At 33.3% G+C, this 14,529-nt stretch overlaps 1 protein-coding gene across 2 annotated transcripts in view; it reads left to right on the plus strand.

Moving 5' to 3' along the window:
• Nucleotides 1-14,529, plus strand: part of Adk (adenosine kinase) — a 479,685-nt gene that overhangs the window by 298,391 nt on the left and 166,765 nt on the right. For both annotated transcript variants that reach the window (XM_076834150.1, XM_076834152.1), the window contains exon 7: nt 10,681-10,851. In XM_076834150.1, the coding sequence (XP_076690265.1) occupies nt 10,681-10,851 (171 nt within the window). The remainder of the gene's footprint in view (nt 1-10,680; nt 10,852-14,529) is intronic.

A 14,529-nucleotide genomic window follows, 5' to 3' on the forward strand; every position in this document is an offset into this window, starting at 1 on the left:
GATAATGTAGAAAAGATAGAAAATGGGCCATTTAAGATTTTTTGAACAAAGGAACTTTGTCAAATCAGGAAAGTGATGTAGTACTAGTGTTTATACAGTAATAACAGTTATTAGCTAAAGTTGTGTTAATGGGGGAAATGGCATAGTTGCAAGAATACAATTATACAGTTAAAATTGATGGGAAATCAGACATTGAATTTGAGGACAAGCCAATAAGAAGTCTTAGATTCAAACTTCATTGAGCAGAAAAATGAAAAATTATTATTTATACATATTGGCGAAGTAAAGAGCTAATTTTTGTTTTAAGTTAATGAAGAATTATAACACAATAGAAAACAAAACTGATTAGGTATAAGCATTATTAACCCTGTTATATCATCCCAGCCACAGACAGTTTTTCATTGGCTGTACTTGACCTTCTGGGTACCTGGCTGCTATCCTCTTGTCAGGATTCATCTCGTTATGAAATCCACTTATATTGCTCTTCAAAATGCCACCCTGATATATAGATTTATTTATGCTGTTTAATGTACAGAAAATTGCTTCCTTTTCCTAAACATTCTGAGCCATAATCAAAAAGGGTTTTTACTTCCCAAATAAGACATATCTCAAAGAATTGTCTTCAAATAGAATCACAGTTCCCAAACTGTGCAGAGGTACCCCCAGGGTACTGCAGCAAACTCACAAGAGTACTACAGGACATTTTACATCATTTTCATTTTGTGCTACATTCCTCTACAATGATATCATATTTGGGAAATGGTTGCTACAATAAAAAAGCAGTACCTCCTGAAAACTACTGTAACAGGAATAAAGATGGCAGTGTTCAGTTCACAGCTGGATGAGTTGTGCAGTGCTCCATAAACACACACATTCCATTTTTGAATGAGAGTTATCAGCTGAAGTTGCATTAATGGGCAAAATGGCATACCGCAGTATGTGTAAATAATAATTTTTCATTTTCCTGTTCAATGAAATTTGAATCTAAGAATTATTATTGGCTTGTCCCCAAATTCAATGTCTAATTTCCCATCATTTTTAACTGTATAATTTTTGAATGAATCAAATATAAACTTTTTACAATTTATATGTATTTTCCAAACTATTGAGTTGTAAAGATGGTTCTTATTAAGTTGTTTTAATCTACCTGTTAAAAAACAGAACTATTAGGCCTTTGCCTTAACATCATGAAAAAGATAACAGAAATAAGAAAGGTTCTGTGACCTGAGAATGTTTCAGATCCTTTGAGCTAGAGATAATTGTCCAAATCTAACATGAATATACTCTTCATTGAGTATGTGAAAATGCAGCAGTTTTTCTTTTTCCATTTTTTCAAAGTAGCATATCAGTGACTTGGGAATTTATGTAGAATCTTAATAAAATTTAATGGATCAAATATTGTTAAATTAGCACTGTGCTTTGTGTCATAGCCCAAAAAAAGTCCTCTTCCCCTTAAGATTACAGTCAAGTAAGGGAAGTAAGAAAAATGCAGATTACTTATATTATTAAGTAAAATAAAATAAATACATTCAGCTGTTTTGTTTCATAATATTACATACTATGAATTTGAAATTTACATATTCAGAGAGGAATGAATACATCTACTGAATACATCTAATTATAATAAAAGGCTTTGTGGGATACAACCTAGATTTTAAATGGACCTTGAGGTGGTGGTAAAATTCTTGGTAAAATTCTTAGAGATAGGGGACATTTCAGATAGAAGAAACAACATAAAGACTCAGAAGATTTATTTTGGGAGAGGTAAATCATTCTGTATGATTGAAGCAAAGACATATGTTGTGGAGAAATAGAGGTTACAGCTGGTTTACTGTATAAGCTGAAGTACTATTATGAAGAGCTTTGAATGCTAGAGTGTGAAGCATGTGGATTTAATTTACTAGGAAAAGAAGAATGATTAGGGTGATTAATCTGTCAGCAGGATATAGGATGATTAAATCAGGGAGGGAGAAGAGGCAGAGGGAGCTTTTGGAAAGGGAATGATGGATTTTGTTTTATGTATTTGTATTTCAAAGGAATACCAAACCCTAAGACCAAAGTTAAAGAGCATTTTTCTCTTCACCATTGCAACTTACAGCTGTAACAGAATTTACCATTCCTGGGGCAGAAGGACTCTTAAATGTTCTTGATATTTCTATTTTAATAATATTAATACATTGTAAATATGTACAAAATATATACTAGATGCTTGTCAATGTATTAAACACTTAGTCAATCTTCAAACTACATGGCAGTTGTATCATACCCAGCTTATAGATGAGAACAGTAAGGCCTTGGGAAGTTAAATTGCCTGAAGCCATGAAGTTAATAATTAGACAAGTTGGCAAAACAGTTAAGACTTAGTGTAATAGTGGGGCCTGGTGACACATATCTGTAGTCCCAGCTACTCAAGAAGCTGAAGCTAGAGGTTCACTTGAGCCCAGGAGTTCAAGGCTAGTCTGGGAAACAGCCAAACCCCATCATCCCTGGGGGGGGGGCGGGAGACGTTTGTTTATATTTCAGAGAATTAAACTAATCCTTCTGCTAGGGTACTGTTAAAACAGTAATCATTTGGCTTGGGCACAGCTCTTATGTTATTTTTCATATCATTCCTGATCCCTTGTTGTGTTCTATATGTCCTTACATTTGTAAGTATCCTTAAAACTATATTGTGTTGATTTCAATGCATGCAAGTATTTACATTGCACACAATTCTTAAAAGTATGAACTATCCATCTTGTCCATTTTGTTGTATACATTTCTACTTTGTTGCTTTCTCAACACAATAATGCATTCCCCACATTTGCCTTATCTTTTCCTCTAGAAATTGACTTCTATGATATCTCACACTCCCTTTTGCTTTCAGCAAAGCTTTAATAAATATCCCCCTCTGTGTCTCCCTAAAGCTCATCTTCTTTCCACTACACTTTTATGCCTTATATTATATGCTTTTTCTGAGGGTCTTACATGAGATAGGAGAAATCTTGAGTTCTGCATTCATGGTATACTGAAGGTTGCAGATATTTTAATCCTCAAAACGATTTAAATATGTGTGGAATAGGCAATTTCATTTTTTGCTTCCAAAAGGAGCCACACAGGCAGGAAGGTGCAGGTGACTTTTTCTCTTCTGTTCTTTTGATGCATTTCAGCCAGTGGTGACAAACTTTACAGCATTCACTAGTATATTTGTTTTAACTTTCATTTAGTAATTCTGCTGTCATTTGTGTAAATACTGCATATCATGATAATGTAATTGTAAATGATTCATACATTATCTTAGTGATTGTCAAAGCCAGTATTTTCCTTACAAGCAGATAGGAACTATGCTTTGTCATAACTCATTAGATCCTCCCACTCCTGCAAAGAAATCTATTTTACACTCTAGGAGATTCAGAAAACATGTAGGATTCATTAAAAGGAAAAAAATATGCTATATGGTTGTTGTATTTGTTATTTTTTACTTCATATTTATTCATTGTCTCAACCCTGTTCTCTGTATGAAAAAAAAGCATGAACTATCCATTCACGGAAAACAGGCTAATTATGTTCTTTGAAACAGACAACAGTGTACATCTTGAGACACAGGCATCTGGTACTCTCAGCCCTTCCTTCGTCAGTGCTCATCTAGGCTCGATGGGACTCTCCGGCTGTCCAATTTTTTTCCCCACACATCTTTATTCTCCCTTTTGCTTCTATAAACAGTGTTCTATCCTTACTAAAGTCTAATTTTATATTTAGTTTGTTCCTTTTTGAGCCTTCTGTCTACTAAAAGATGTAGACTTACTCCCAGTTGTTTATCTACTCTCACTCTTTGTTTATTGAACTTTGCTTCTCGCTGTTTATAAATATCTCCTGCTTGTGTAGAGATTTACTTCACATAAACAAAATACTTTTTATCCTTTAAACAGCTTTATGGGAAGAGTAATTAACCACATCACCAAATTTTAGGAATAAATTTATTAGAAGTATCTATAATTTTCCAACCCAAATTTAATCATTTTTACTATTAATGTATTCCCCTGTACTCTTTTTTTAACCATTGATTTAATGTAGGTTCTAATTGTACTTTGTATACAAAATTTTAAATGACACTGAATGTTTATGTACCATAAACATTTTCTACTTTGCTACTTAGTTTTCTTCATCATCATTTATAATATCTTCAAAGTATTCTTTAGAACAACAGTGTTCGATAGAGAGATATATCCCCCTATGTAATTTAAATTTTCTGGCCTTCACAATATTAAAAAGAGGGAAAAGTTTAATATATTTAACCCAACATACCTACAGTATTTTTTCCATGTGGAAAAAATGATATATACGTGTGTGTGTGCGTGTGTGTGTGTGTGTATAAATTGTTAGATTTTTAACATTTTTCAAACTAACTCTTCAAAAATGTGTCCATTTTACACCTTTAGTAAATTGTCATTAAATTTTCAAGGGCCAAAATGAAAGGTAGTTCTAACAAAACAGTAACATTTTAACAAAAAATATTTAACACTGCCTCCATTTTTAAAATTAATGAAATTAAATTAAAAATTGATTTCTACTCATATTAGCCACATTACATGTGTCTATCATCTACATGTAATTTCTTCATTTAAATTAAATAAAATTTAAAATCCAAGTCCTTAGTTGCACTAGTCACACTTTAAATGATTAATAACCAACTTTGAAGTATATAGGTCAATTCTTATTTATCTATTTATTCTAATAAAATGTTTACATTCCTTACAGGTTTCCAGTTAAATAAATAGCATACACAGATACATTCATGAATGTATACTTTTCTTTTTAAAATTTTTGGTCAAAGAGTATGCTTCTGTTTCCTCATGTGTATTTTCCCATCATTTCCTGAAAGATTGTCCACTGCCTTCCCTTCAGCAGTAGTAATATATTTGTTTTGCACCAGGGAGTACTTGCCTGGCATGCATGAAGCCCTGGGTTCAATCCACAGCACCACAAATAAATAAATAAATAAAAGTAACCATAAGAAAAAAAAATATACACACACATACATGCATATATACATTTCACCAACCATTCTTCGTCATTGACTATCACTTCTTTTTCTTTGTTTGCTAAAGAAGAATATTTGCTTATATACTGATTTACTGTGAATTTCTTTCAGTGGGATGCTTTCTTGTATTCTTGGCTAACTTCTCTATTGGTAATGTTTGTCTAACTTTTAATCTTTTTTTAAAGTTCTTAATGGATTAAATATATTAACCCCTTGTCACATTTTTTTCTGGTTTCTGGTTTGCATTTTTTTTCCCCTACTGGAATTGGAAGAAACCAACTAGCAAATTATAAATTAAAATTATAGCAAATCTTTGTATAATCTTTCTCAGTTTGGAAGTCATTTCCATTCCAAAAGTTTGGTATTTATTTCTCTTTTATTATAGACTTTATACCTATGTTTTGAAATTATACTCACAGTGGAATTTATATGGATATGTAATTGTGAGAAAAGAAACTAAATTACAATTTCTTAAAGTTCTGTCAAATTCAGTGCCTGCTTGTTATTTATAAAGGAGCTTTTGTAGGTTGCTGACCCACTCTGCCAGCACTTCATGTTCAAGTACACACACAAAACCGATTCTTCAGATAATTGTTAGTGGAAATAATAAAGAGTTTGAACTCTTTTTTTTAATATTTTTGGTTTTTAGTTGTAGTTGGACACAATACCTTTATTTTATTTTTATGTGATGCTGAGGATTAAGCCCAGCACCCCACACATGCTAGGCAAGCGCTCTACTGCTGAGCCACAACCCCAGCCCTGAGTTTGAGCTCTTATATAAAAACAGTTAAAAGGAACTCTAAATGATCATCCTAAATTAAAGTAAACACTGGTAAAGAGCAATTTCATTCCTTTTCTTTTAGTACATTGAACAGTTTTGTTTCTAACATTCATTTGTGTTTAAACTACCCTGACAAGTCCTTAGAGCGGTTGAGATTTCTAAATATTACATCTAGCTCTGCTAAAATGGTCTTTAAGTCTTTCTATCCCTTCTCTCTCTGCCTTTTTTTAAATTTTCCATTATAATGAATAAAAATGTCTCACTTCACTTTTAATTCTAATTACTGTTATGCAAGCTCTACATGTTAAAAATCTATTTTGGTTTTGGTGTTTTTAAGGACAAAGATTAATAATTAACTGTTGTATAGATTGAGACCCCTCATTAGAAAAATCACAATATTTTATTAGTTATATAGAGTATTTTTCTAAACTATAGACATAACTGCTGCCTTGTTTTCGTTACAAACCTGAGATGTAGAAAAAAAAATTTTTTTTTTTTTTTATAATGGCACCAGTTTTATTTTGGGTGATACCATAGTAAGGAACATTTGGCCTAGCAAAGGTCATAAATCTGGCAAGAAAAATTATGGTTGGCATCAGTTTTAACAGTCTTTGCCATCTAATCGGACACAAATCCCAAATTGTTTAAATTCTAAATATTTACTTAAAGAAAAACAAGAGAACATTAAAAATAGAATTAATTTAAATTGTGAATTTACCTCTTATTTTAAAACTAGTGGGTTTTTGTCTGTTCATTATAAAATTAACAACATTGATGTTATACTAGCCATATTACAATACTCTTGTGTTGCATTTTAAAGTAAAACACAAATACAACATACACACATTTGGAATGAGGCCAAATTTAGACTCCAGAGGCATACTGTTCCGTACCTTAAATTACAATCAGATGTATTTTAACAGATCAAATTTTCAGTCTGAAGTTGGTGAGAAGCCTAATTATTTGACCAGGTTACTATTTATGTAGACCATTCTGTGGCTGTCTGTGGTTAATCCACAGCTGGCAGAATGCTAGCTCTGGGAGGTTTCTATTTCATGCTGGAACAGTTTGGAGAGAAATAAGGGGGGGAAAGATTTAAACTCTTCTCATTAAATGAAAGACTAAAAAGCAAGTACATACATATTACTATGGAGACAAGATGCTATATAAACTGTTTCTTTTAATTCTCTAAGTGACAAAAATAGCAAAAGAGGCAGCTTGGATGCTCATAGTTTGCAAGTGAAATGGTATTGCTTTAAAAAAAAAGTGAAAACATTTAAAAAATAATGACACCTAAAAAGTGTTACCTTTTATAACAGTTGATTATTGGTAAAGGATTAATGGTCTGGAATTTTTAAGTGATGAGAAAACATTATGTTATTATGATGAGAAAGCATTTTTATTAGAATTTCATTAGCAAGATTTTAACGTGATAAGAGACAGTTATAAGGGAGAAAAAGTAATGCCTTTCCTCACCTACTGCAAGGATCATGGCTGACATTCCTATAACATATAAAAATTCACAAGAGAAAAGCACAAGAAATATAACAAAATTTTATGTAATATGGAAGCTTTCAGAAATAAAGGCCCTGAGAAAAACAGTATTTTATGTTAAGTCTGATGAAAGAAATGGATAGATGATGGAGAAATATTACTAGATTAAAAAGGGTATGATGTAGGTTTGGGGTTGTGGCTCAGTGATAGAGCACTTGCCTCACATGTGTGAGGTACTAGGTTTAATCCTCAGCACCATATAAAAATAAATAAAGATATTGTATTCATCTACAACTAAAAAATATTTTTTTAAAAAAATTGCATTATCTGATGTCTAATGGTTATAAACTAGGGGCAAAGGACTGGAAACCAGCAAGTGTATGTTCAGATTCTTCCTGGCCTCCAGGAATAGAACAGAATCCTCGGGAATGAGATCTTATGAAGTATTTTCAAGATGAGGTGGGTCAGAGAATTTCTGTGTGGCCAGCTCTCACACAGATATGTAGGGGAAAGTCAGAGTGATCTTCTTTTATCTTCAGTTTTCCCATTTGCCAAGGTGCCATATTTTAGTGTATCTTGTTCTGAGTCCCTTCTAGTTTCCAGACTCCCTATGGTTCTTTGTTCTAATTATCCTCACTCCCTTTTTCATTCTTTTGTTTCTCCACTAGCTCTTTTCTATTTGAAAAGCAGAAGTGCTCAAACTTTGCCTGTCCTTAAAAACAACCCTTGCAATCCCCATCCTCCAAGAATAGAAAGACTGGGTTGTTTTTTTTTCTATTATCTATTCAAATTATAAGGAGTCATATTAGAAATCACTAGAAAAAGTCTGATCTCATATAAGCTGTGTGTCCTGGGGGACATTTTTTTCTCTATTATATGTTTGTTGTTTATAAAATGAGACTAATAACAGTATCTACCTCACAGGTTTGATATAAGGAAAAATAATAATACCCAAGTTATATATAAAATTCTAAGGCAGTACCTGGCACACAAGAATTGCTTAGTGAATTTCAGGTGGTTTTTGTTATCATTGGTAAATGTCCCAAAATAATTTATAATCCTTGTCAGATCAGTCAGGGCAGGCAATGGCCAAAGGAGGCAGATTTAAAAGCGCCACTGAACAGGCTTTATTGAGATATCACTCCTGGGCAGAACTCGAGCAGACCCACAGAGGGGACAGGGGAAGGGTCTGAGGAGAGACCGCTTGGAAGCTCGACTGGACTGCACTTTTATGGGGCTTACAGCAGAAAGGGAAGGGCTTGGGACAGGAAAAGGTGTTTCTAGCGTCCCTTGCCCCCTTGAAGTTGGTCAGGGGAGTTAGCTGAACTCCAGGATTGGCTAGGGGGTCCTACTGATTGACAGGCGTTAGGAGATCTGACTGATTGACAGGCATTTCCGCTGGCATCTGATTGATGTTCTTTTTTGGTGTGGGCTGCTAAGTTGCCACTAAGTTGCCACCAAGTCACCACCACCGACCTAACAATCCTTACCCTCATTTTCTCACCACAACTTCTTTAACTGTCTAGTTTATCTTCGTACTAAGTGCTTTCTCCTAATCATTCTGTGTCTTTTGTTTCAGTTGTTTCATTCTCTTTACTCTTGATGGCATTGAACACTTTTTGGTTGTTTGGGGAAGTGGAGTTCTGGGAGTTGAACCCAGGGCCTTGTGCATGCTAGACAAGTACTGTACAAATGAGCTACATATCCATTCTTTTTCATTTATTATTTTGAGATGGGATCTCAGTAGATTGTCCAGGTGGCCTCAAATTTGGAATCCCCCTGCCTCCCTCTCCCCTCTCCCAAGTTGCTGGGATTACAGACGTGTATCACCAGCTTAGTAGTGAACACTTTTAAGCAATTTCTTTAAACTTACCAGGTTGGATTTCTCTGTCATTACTTCTCATTTTCCTTCCTTTTGTTCTCTCCTTTTTTCATTCCATCTGTTCTCTGGCTTCTTGGTTTTTTGTTCTACCCTTTGTCCTCTTCTACATTCTCGGTAGTGCAATCCTTCTTTTATAACCGCCTTCTTTGATGGCCTTTCTCCTGAGTCCAACGTTCAAATAGATATTTGGAGGTCTCTTAGCACCTCAAGTAGTGTGACCACAATTTAACTCTCTCTTTACCTTGAAAACTAGATCCTGTTCTAGATTTTTCTCTTTATTAACAGAAGAACCACATTCAAAATCTGAGTCATCTTTTAACTCTTTGCCTTTCGCATCTTAAACAATCATCAAGTCCTGTAGGTAGTACCAATATGGTTTCCTTTTTCACATTCAAATGGAGAATTTTATTAACTGTTGCTACATTCTTATCCACATTAACTTTCCATTCATTTTTTCTATAAGCTTTTTATTGCTGTCATTCAAGGAAAACTTCATTATTTATGTTCCATCCCCACTCCATTCCCACATTGCCTACCAAATACACTTACATTCCATTCAAGGCTGTTAGTGTTCTTAACTCAATTGGCCTTTCCAAGTTCATTGTTTGTTATTGTGCTTTGTGTTTTCTTGTACTCATTTCTGCACCATCCAGACCAGTTTCTTACATATATGTTTATGTAAGAATGTATGAGGCAATTTTGTTATGTAATTCTCATAAATTTTGTTATGTAATTCTCAGAAATTGTAATTCTCATGAAAATAGCCTCATAAATTTCTTATATATATATATTTATGTTTTTGATTGTATTTTCATCTATAAAGCATAAAAATATTTTAATAAGATTTTTAATATTAGAGATGTTCATAAATAGCATTTTTAAGTATAGCTTTTGTAACATAAAATTTTAAAAATTCTCATTCAGAATATTCCTCAAAAATTCAGTGTAGATATTTCTTAAGATAATAATATGATTTTAATGAATCACTTAAAGGAATACAAACTTCTTTTACAAGAAGCTAGGATTCAGTCTGCCTTCACTGTTTCTCTTATTCAAAAATATAATTGGGGTTGGGGATGTGGCTCAAGCCGTAGCGCGCTCGCCTGGCATGCGTGCGGCCTGGGTTTAATCCTCAGCACCACATAAGTGTCATGTCCAACTATAACTAAAATAAACAATAACTAAATATTTTTTAAAAATATAATCACTGTCTTGAATGAGACATTTTAAATATTTTTGTCTTTTGTAGATTCGCAGAATTTTTTATAGTATTCAGCCTATAAATCTAATATAAAATAAGTACTAGTTTCTTCTCTGAAGTAGTGACATAGATCAAACATACATGATTAACTTTTTCTAATTAAATGCAACTATTTTCTACCTTGAATTTTGTAATTGCATCTTATATAGGCTTTTGTATTTTTATAGGTTTCTTATATTCTCACTGAGAGTAACTCTGTGGAGATGGTGTTTCTGATATCCCTTCTTTTTTTCTTTTTCTAGGGCTTCTTTCTTACAGCATCCCCAGAGTCCGTATTAAAAGTAGCTCGCCATGCTTCTGAAAACAACAGGATTTTCACTTTGAATTTGTCTGCACCATTTATTAGCCAGTTCTACAAGGAATCATTGATGAAAGTTATGCCTTATGTGGACATACTTTTTGGAAATGAGACGGTGAGTTATTCTCTTTTTGAAAAACACGTACCTAGATTTCCTGTTTCTGTACTTGTGTGTATGTTTTAAAATACGCAAAATAAAACCCTAAATTTTGATAAATATCTTTGAAATTACATAACAAAATTGCCTCAGTATGGACTGCTATAACTCAGTATCTCCTTCAGTATATATTGACTTCTTAGTGAAATATTCATTTTAACACAGACTAGATTTTTGAGATGTAATTTACATATTGTAAAATTCACCCTTTTTATTGTATATTTGTGAGTTTTTTAAAATGTATACCTGACCTGTCAGTAAAACCACAATCAAAATAAATACTTTCTCACTTCTTTTGATCTCTTCAAGGTCTGAGTCTAATTTAGTTTAATAGATTATGAGTGAATATTGATAGACAGTATCATTTTGCTAAAATTGTTGATGGTGATGAAATGGAATGTCATTTGGCTATTCACAATAGCTAAATGTGGAAACAAATTTTAATAAACACAATTTCATATATACATACAATGGAATATTGTTCAACTTTAAAGAAGTGAAATTCTAAATGTGCTATGGCATGAATGAATCTTGAAACATTATGTTAAGTAAGATAAGCTAGACACTTCAGATAAATATTGGCTTTTCCTGTAAGGATTCCACTTTATAGGCTAAGAGTGTAACTGAGTGTTATAGTGCCTGCTTAGCATGCTCACAACCCTGGGTTCAATCCACAGCAAAAAAACAAAAACTAATTTCACTTTTTAAGCTGTGTACAGGATAGGCAACTTCCAAAAGACATACAGTAGAATAATGGTGGCTTGAGGGCAGGTGTGGGTATTGGGTAATTATTATTTAATAAAATGAAACTTGTGTTTGAGATGATCAAAAAGTTCAGGAAATGGATGGTGGAGACAGTTGCCCAACACTAAATTTTTTTTATTTTCATTTATTTATTTTTTTTTTACCAGGGATTGAACTCAGAGGGGCTTAACTACTGAGCCACATCTCCAGCCTTTATTTTTTATATTTTATTTAGAGATAGGGTCTTACTGAGTTGCGTTAGAGCCTTGCTAAGTTATTGAGGCTGGCTTTGAACTCATGATTCTCCTGCCTCAGCCTCCCAAACTGCTGGGATTAGAGGTATGCACAATCACATCAACTTGAAAATGTTCTTAATGACACTGAATTGAATATGATAAATTTAAAATGAAAAATTTTGTCTTCTGTATATTTTACCATGAATTTTTTTAAAAAAGAATAGTCCTACAAACCAGTTAATTTTCTTCTATCTTACCATAAATTATTAAAGAAATTATTTTTCCCCACCTAGAAGAAAAGGTGGTGAAATTAGAAGTTGCTAAGTCATGTCGAAAGAACTTTTTCCTTTTCATATGATTATTGTTCTTTGGATTCATTTCAACAGATACTTATGTAGTACCTGTTATAGCAAACCAATAAATAATAGATGTTTAATATGTTTGAGAAGACCTGTCGTGATATGGTTTATAGAATAATAAAAGTCAGCTACAGGCAATTAGGTGTGTTTGGTATTTTATTGAACCAGTCTCAAAAAGTCCGTTGTTGAATAGATTTCTAGTGGTATGCCTTAATGTTTACTCTGAGCTTTTCTCAAGTAAACTACCAGTGATTTGAGATAAAGCTGTATTTGCATATAATGCAAAGGCAAATAATACAACACCTTAATAAATATCAAGACAGTTGAATGTGAGATTTAGATTTTTCTAAATGTTATTACAGTAGAAATGTCAGTTGAGGTGATAAACATTAACGGGGTTAATAAAAATAGTACCATATTTGATTATAAAAAGCAAGTAGATTAATACTTGCTCTTTAATACTTAATTATTAACACTTAATTATAAGAGATAATAATATCTCTTTAAATACATCGTTCATTGTTTTTCTACTTGACTTCTATATTAATTATAAATTATCTTCATTTCTCCAGGAAAAGAGAGACATTTTGGTTCTAAAATTCAATGAAATGTAAAATAAATTTCTCAGTGAAGATAGATAGATAGATAGATAGATAGATAGAGAGAGAGATGACTTATTTTATCCTTCCTCTTCCTCCCCCGCCCAAAAAAAAGCTTAGATTTACAGAGTTTAGTATTAAATTTTCAAAATGTCAGCACTTAACTAAAATCACACACCCTTGACTCTTACTTTCTAATGGTAAACCTTGCCTTTCTCAGAGGGTTATAAACTAGTAATGATGACTTAAACTTTCCTGATAACACCTTATTTACCAAGACTGTCTTCACAGGCAATAATCAGTGATCGTTATGAAGTAAAAAATAAATGAGGATTGGTATTACCATGTGATCCAGCTGTCCCACTCCTTGATATATATCCAATAAATTTAATATCAGCATTCTATAGTGATGCCGCCACATCAATGTCTATAACAGCAGAATTAACAATAGGCAAGCTATGGAGCCAACCAAGGTGCCCTTCAACAGATGAAAAGATAAAGAAAAGATAGTATATATACATAATGGAGTATTACTCAGCCATAAAGAAAAACAATTTTATGGCTTTCTTCAGTAAATGGACAGAACTGGAGACTATCATGCTATTGAAATAAACCAGTCCCATAAAGTTAAAGATCGGATATTTTCTCTGTATTATTGTCTCTCTTATCAGTATTATTCCAACATATTTAACAACCTTTTTAAAATGGATAAATTCCTTGAAAGACACAAAGTACAAAAGCATGCTAAAGAAAAAACTGTTCATACTTGGAAGCTAATCCAAAGTTGGGGAGGGGCAGATAAAAAGATAGAAGAAGGATCAGTGAAGTAGGCAAAGTGAAATTAAAGGGAATGAAGGAGGAATGGAATAGGGAAAGTTAGTGGAATGAATCTGACCTAACTTTCCTATGTACATGTGTATGAATATACCACAGTGAATTGCAACATCATGTTCATCCACAAGACAGTAATTTTAAAAAAATCTATACGTAAATAACAGAAAGATCGTAGATAACTTAGCTTTTTGCTGGTGTGCCCAAATTACCTGGCAAGAACAATTAGAGGAGGAAATCTTGATTTTGGAACTCGGTTTCAGAGGTCTTAGTTCATAGAAGACCACCTCCGTTCCTTGGGGCTCAAGATAAGGCAGGACATCGTGGTGGAAAAATGTGGAGGACAGTGGCTCAGGACATGACAATCAGAAAGCAGAGAGAGACTAAGCTCAGCTCACAAAATTTATACCACAAAGACACATCAGGACCCATTTCCTCCAGCCACACCCTACCTAACTTCAGGTACCAGTCAATTAATCCCTATCAACACACTGATTGGATTAAGGCTTTTGTAACCTAGTCATTTCACCTCTAAACCTTCTTGCATTGTCTTACACATAAGCTTTTGGAACACACCTAATATCTAAATTGTTTACAGAGCATAGGGAAGGGAAGGAGGGGTAGGGAGGAGTGAAGTATTGGGGAACTAAATGAGAACAAATTATATACCATGCTTTTATAATTATGTCCAAACAATCCTATTATGCTAAGTAAAATGAACCAATTTTATAAAAGGTAAGAAATTAATGGGGCAAACACAAGGATTGCCCCAGCCAACTGCTTGGAGAGAATTTCCAGGCCATAGCAAAAGGAAGCAGAGCCTAGCAATTAAAGGGATGGAGCTGGAAGTTTAGAGTCTTAAGAAGC

This window comes from Callospermophilus lateralis, chromosome 15 (genome assembly GCF_048772815.1).
Source record: "Callospermophilus lateralis isolate mCalLat2 chromosome 15, mCalLat2.hap1, whole genome shotgun sequence".
In the NCBI taxonomy this organism is placed as follows: Eukaryota; Metazoa; Chordata; class Mammalia; order Rodentia; family Sciuridae; genus Callospermophilus; species Callospermophilus lateralis.